A 6363-nucleotide genomic window follows, 5' to 3' on the forward strand; every position below is an offset into this window, starting at 1 on the left:
TGTAGACTTCATTAACCATGACTATGGAACCTTAAATAATGAAACCTAATATGTGGAAGTAAAAGAAGCAAAAGTTTTTTCTATCCCATTACATTGGTAGGACCTTACAACCACAACAAAATGGGTATTTTTGTTATATGCCAACAAAATCAACATCATTCAATAATGGAACACGATAGCATGAGGCAAAATAACAAAAAGTGGGTTCACCATGTAGGCATAATCAAGAGGATGTAAATGACGTTTGTTGGCTTGTTGCCTATTGTTTTGTTCTATGGATAGAGAAGACATCCTTGAAAGAGTACAATATATTAACCATAATATCCAAGGGATCTAGGTACATGAAAGGCCTATATTTTTGTGTGGGTTAGATCAACCCCTTAAGCATTTTTACTTGTCTAAATGAGGATCAAAAAACCCATTATGTACGAACTTTTTCACTTTCCAAATATGCATATATTTTTGTTACTCTAACAAAAGTAAAACATATTTTTGTGACCCCCAAGGTGTGGATGTCATCAATGAACTTATTAGATTGTGTTCTCTCTATTCTCTATAATAGTGAAATACATAAAAATTTCCTTATTTTCCATTTTTCGTGAGAGAGTATTTTAGTCCACAAATGCTACTTTCGTTTAAAAGTAGGAATGATAAGCCATTTCTAGCATGCTACTATTATGAAATCCTAATAAATTATTGTAGTATCATAAAATTCACTTTTATTCACAAACCAATACTTTTACTTATTGGTAGTATCATAAAAACTAGCATATCTAGTATACAAGACTTACAAGATTTCAACTCTTAACATGCAAACTTTGGATAAACTACTAAGAAACATAACTACTAACATGTTATGCTTTGATTGATTCAATAGTGCTCCATGTTCATTTGCTAAAGGAAAGCGCATTCTCTTGTTAAAAGTTTACTTTTTGAGAGAAAGCTATAGGTCACAAGATTGAAATGCAAAATTTTGTAGGTCACTAGATAGTAGATGGAAATGAAAATTTTCCATCATGTTTTTGTAGGGTACTATAGGTTACTATTGGGGGATGGAAATGCGGAATTTCCATGTTGTTTAAAGGTAGAAGATATTGTTCCACCATACTATTCTTTGTGGAAACATCTTCCTTACCGAGAACTCACATACTTGTTGTACAACAAGAACATCATTCCTTCAAAGTGTGACCTTTGAAGCTTCCATAGTAGTATGCTTAGTACTTTTTTCCATCTAAGTAGAAGATTAGGGGAATAAAGGCCATAATAATTATGAAGGCTCTTGTTTTGGAACCTTTCAACTTTTTTCTTGTGTGTTGACACTTACAACATTGCTCCAACTACTATTCTTCCATACTTTGCACTTTCAAACAATTGGAAAAGTGCTTAAGAAGATTCATTCCTTCTCTTGTTTATCAAACCCTCTATAGCAACAATAGTACCATATATCCCCACAATGATCCCAAGTAGTACTAATATGCTAATGGAGCTGATTGTTCGACGCTTTAGCACACCCCAATGGAGCTTCATGTAGAAAACACATGGAAATATCATGCATATGGCAATAGTCATTGAGGAACCCACCAATGCCACAATGTACTCAAAGTAAGGAAAGACCATGGAGACAATTGCAATCACAGCCAGTACAGTTGATCGCATGAGTGTTCCCATTCCAAATAATATTGTTGTTGATGCTCTGCATCGCTTGTTAAGTTCTCTTTCTAATGCTATCGTAATGGGTGATAGTTGTAAGGCAAACTTGAACATAGGTGTGACCACTGTCATCCACAAAACTATCTTTGTACTTAGGAAGTGAATAGGTAAGCTTAGTGTGATTTGTGACCGAGTTCCATATCCAAACATGTAAGCACCAATCACACCTAGACCGGCAATGGAAGTTGTTGCAATAACAAAGCTAATGATAAGAACCTGCATAAGCATTTAGTTAGCAACATAAAATTTTCAATCCAAACTCACAAAAACATATTTCTAATGAACTACTCAAGATGATAAATCAAATGGCTTGCCTTAAGTCAAGTTATTGTTATTTTTTTCTAATTTGGGAGCTTATGAAAAAAGAAATGCTTATAATCTCATAGGTGTGTGCCTTCTAGGAGCATCATATTCTCTTGTGGCCACATGTCTTAAACATGACCCACCCAATTTGAATCTATTTTATATCATTTTTTCTACATTATACAATGTGTGACTTTTGAATCTAAAGTAAAAAGGAATAAATGATGTAGACATGGAATCCTATGGAGACTAAGATGTCAATGAAAAAGATACAAAGAAGAGACACTATTATCTTGAAATCATGATTATCATAAAGGTATCTTATGACACTTCTGACTATCTTTATAGATGACAATTAAAAAAGAGACATTTTTTTGGTCCATTTTAAGGAAAAGAAGCAAAAGCCATTAGGTCACAAGAACAAAACTGAGTGATTCTATTTGACAACTAATGCAACAAAGAGCATGATAAATCCCACATAGGAAAAATCATATGATATGCACTAGAATGGATTGCATTAATTACATTAGCTTTCATAATGAGATCCAAAGAATAAGAAGGTTTGAACACAAGAAAAATATTCTTACCTGTGGAAACTTAGAGGGCTCTTTCATTGACTTGCAAATGCTTGGAAAGACACTCGTACCACCATAAGAGAATGCATAAAGTCCAGCTGCTATAGGTACTCCTTGGATATGGAGAAGGGGAATTGAATGTGTGAATCCAACATGATTGACAGTTGCAACCAACAAGACTGCAATAAGCAAGATAATTGTACTTGCAATGCACCACATAGAAGTGAAAGAAAGTGCACTTAGATCTCTCAACCACACTGATGGGAGCATGATGAGGGAAGCCACAAATATCATGAAATTTCGATTGCTTAAACCAGGTAAACTAAAGCTTACGTTTGGGAAAATATAGGCCAAGTTGTCACCCACTGAAATGCAATAGCCTACAAGGGTTCCTGTGATTTCTATATAGAAAAGGGCATTTATGATTTTCCTAGCTTTTTTGCCAAATGCCAACTTGGCCACATCTTGATAGTTTGAGCACTTGGGGTTATCTTTGACACATATGGACATCAAATATGCTGTGTAGGCATAACTACTCGACACCATGAGGGATATGAGAACCCCTACCCAACCTGCTTTGGCCACTGCATATGGAGAGGAAAGTATTCCTAGCCCTGTAAGATTCAACAAAGAAATGCATTAAGAAATCAAGGTCTTAAAATAATGGATACAACTTATAATCACTTGTAATTTAAAAAAAGTAAGACTATGTAGTGTGTTTCATAGACAACAAAGTAGTGTGAGTTGAATTAAATAGGATTTTAATTAGTTTGAAGCTATTGGTTCTTGAAGCCAGTAATAATGCTCTTTATCATAAGTTTCTACTTCTCTAGCTTGTGTGATGGGTCCTTTTTGTCAAAATAATCTTTGTAAATAGTGGATTCGAGGTTTGAATGGTCAAATGATCAAAGTTCACTTATTGCAATCTAGAAGATTTGGAGTTTTTTAAGAGTATGGGAAAAACAAGATGTTAAGACCAACAATTAGGGCTTATTCCAGAGCATACAAGTTTAGTATAATCCCTTGATTAGGGACTCATACGATGTGAATGAAGATTGATTAGATATTAAAGCGAGTATAAATAACTAGCCTTATCATTTCATTGTGGTGCATATAAAGACTTTTACTACAATCATAAGCCGTGATTAGGGACTTTTGCTATGCACATGCTAAATGGAAACTTCAGATATGAAATGATTTGTGCCATTAAGGATGTGGAACCTAGGGTTTGAATTTGTACAACCACAATACTCAAACCCTACTCGAGTCACCAAGGCTACAACCTGGTTGGCAATAAACGGAAACTTTGCTGAAGAATGGTTAATGAATGATTATGCTTAAATGAAGGAAGTCATGCGACGAAGGAGGCGAGAGAAGTAAGAAAGAAAAGCTGATAACGATAGTTAAGGGGCGCACTTAGCTTATGTATCGTGATAAGGGTATCAAAAGTAGCCATTGATTATACTTATGATAATTAAGGAGCGCAGTTAGCTTATATATCGTGATTAGGGTATCAAAAGTAGTCATTAATTATACTTCTGATAATTAAGGAGCGCAGTCAGCTTATCTATCGTCATTAGGATCGATCAGTGCATGATTATTAGTTACCGTAAAGCAAGCTCACGCAGTTGAAGGTGGCCTGCATGAACGTGGATTTCCCTTGATGCGGGGGCAGCTTCTGATCGGAGCCGTCGGAATGGAGGGCCATGATGTGGCCAGCGGGGACGATGGTGATGGGCTTGATGAGGTCCACGTCCTCAAAGTTGCAAAGAATGCCAGTGCTGTGGCTGACGTGGTGATTGGCGGCGGCAGCGGCTGCCATCTTGGCAGGCGGCGGAGGCGGCGGGGTGGCGGCCGGGGCGGCCAATGAGAAGCCGCCAGCTGGCTGTCCCGGCTGTGACGGAGAGCTGACGTTGATATTGACGGTGCACGCCTCCTGCCCGGGCGCAGCTAGTGCTTCGGAAGCGGCCATGGTAGGATGGCACGTGATATTCTCACTCTCTCTCTCTCTCAGCTCGCAAGATGGCGCTAGCACAACCACCCTTAATCCACAAGAATGATACTGCACGTATCTTAATATTGCCCCCCTCCCTCCCTCCCTCCTTCCCTCCCCCTCTCTCTCTCTCTCTCTCTCTCTCTCTCTCTCTCTCAGAATAGCTCGTCTCCCCAAGCGCACACTTATTCAACTCCCACAATCTAACTCCTTGCTCCAGCACACCACAAATGCTTCCTTTATATAACCTCCTAGAAATCTCCTTACAATCCCCTCCTTGCCAACCCCCTCTATATCCTCTCTATGCCTCTATCCTCCCCCTCTCGATACCTTCACTTACCCCCCAATACATATGAAGTCCCCCTGCCTCCCCCTAATACTCAAAAAGTCCCCCCTCTCTCTTTCTCCCAATGCCTATGAGCTCAAGCTTAAGAGTACAAGCTCAAGCTTAAGGAGTACAAGCTGTGTGCCACTACACACTAATGAGCTTTCAACACAAAGTTGGAAGTTGAAAGCATTTGTCCTAGTTCCTTCACATAAATAGGCGTATGAGGCCTTACATCACACGCTTTCACAAGCTATCACATAAGATTCTCAAAGTAATCACCACCATGGTTAATCCTTAGATTGTGCTCTTTATTTCACTCTCCACATATTATGTGGGCCCCCTCTTTCCTCTCACATAATAACTACTTTTAGTTTTACTATGAGTCTCTTATAATTTTTAATGGAAGTAGGTTGTGATGTGGTGACACTACCCCAAGTGGACCATATCATGTAATAGTACTCTCTCTCTCTCTCTCTCTCTCTCTCTCTCTCTCTCTCTCTCTCTCTCTCTCTCTCTCTCTCTCTCTCTCTCTCTCTCTCTCTCTCTTTGTGTCTTGACACTAAAGTTAACCATTAACACCATTACTCAGCCTCTTCATTTTATTTGCACCATGTTTCTACCATGAGTTCTCTTCATTTGATGTTTACTCATGCTTCACACATTCAATTTTCTCTAATTATTGAAATTTTATTGTTAAAACATATTATGACTTCTAAATCTTGATCTCTCTACTAATGAAATTTTATGTTTAAGAGTATCTTATTTCTATGTTTTGCAATCGATTATATAGCTTTTCTACATGCAATGTGAGCTTTCAAACAAACCATCTTTCATAAATTTAGCCTTTGTGCAAGTTTTGGCCAATGTGCTCATTAGTACCTAAAGTGTTTGTAATTACCTTATTACAAAAGTATACATAATTACCTAAACTATGTATCAAATGTTTGTAACCAATATTGGGTCAAGTTTCAAATTTGTTAATAAAGTGTACATAAGAGTATAAATGTACTTTTGTTTTTGATGTTATCCTCTTACTTTATGACTCACATTGCAATTGTGAACCATGATATAAGATTTCTTAAATTTTGTTGAATTCATAATCTTTGTTCATATGGACTTATTCTACTGCAAGCTTCATTTCTTTGATGATGATTGTGCTAGCACCAGATCTATAACATATTGGCCAAAACATCTAGTTTTGAAATTTTGGTACATTTTTAAAGTTGTACGCACAATCAACAAAGCTTAATAAAAATTCATAACAACTTAAGGGTAAGAAACTTTGAGATTGAATACTTTTATAATTTTACTTAACCTTTATGAAAGTACGATAGCTAGCTTTTTTTCTCTTTAAATGCCTATCTTTCACCTAATAGTAAAGGATAAGAGACTTTGATGTTGAGTGTTCCTATCATTTTACTTAACCTTTACGAAATAAAATTGCTAGCATTTTT

The 6363-nt window shown here is 37.0% G+C and overlaps 1 protein-coding gene across 1 annotated transcript; it reads right to left on the reverse strand.

The window, feature by feature from the left end:
- Positions 1 to 909: 909 nt before the first annotated feature.
- LOC148009995 (amino acid transporter AVT1H-like) lies at positions 910 to 4689 on the reverse strand. The gene is made up of 3 exons (XM_087672568.1): positions 4197 to 4689; positions 2601 to 3202; positions 910 to 1926 (listed from the first exon to the last, which is right to left on the reverse strand). Exons 1-3 carry the CDS (start codon positions 4558 to 4560, stop codon positions 1384 to 1386), a joined length of 1509 nt encoding a protein of 502 aa, XP_087528694.1. The 5' UTR covers positions 4561 to 4689; the 3' UTR covers positions 910 to 1383.
- Between the last annotated feature and the right edge of the window lie 1674 nt (positions 4690 to 6363).

The sequence above is a fragment of the Lygodium microphyllum genome, chromosome 30 (assembly GCF_053477565.2).
Source record: "Lygodium microphyllum isolate KBCC chromosome 30, Lygodium_microphyllum_v1.1.10, whole genome shotgun sequence".
Taxonomy (NCBI): Eukaryota; Viridiplantae; Streptophyta; class Polypodiopsida; order Schizaeales; family Lygodiaceae; genus Lygodium; species Lygodium microphyllum.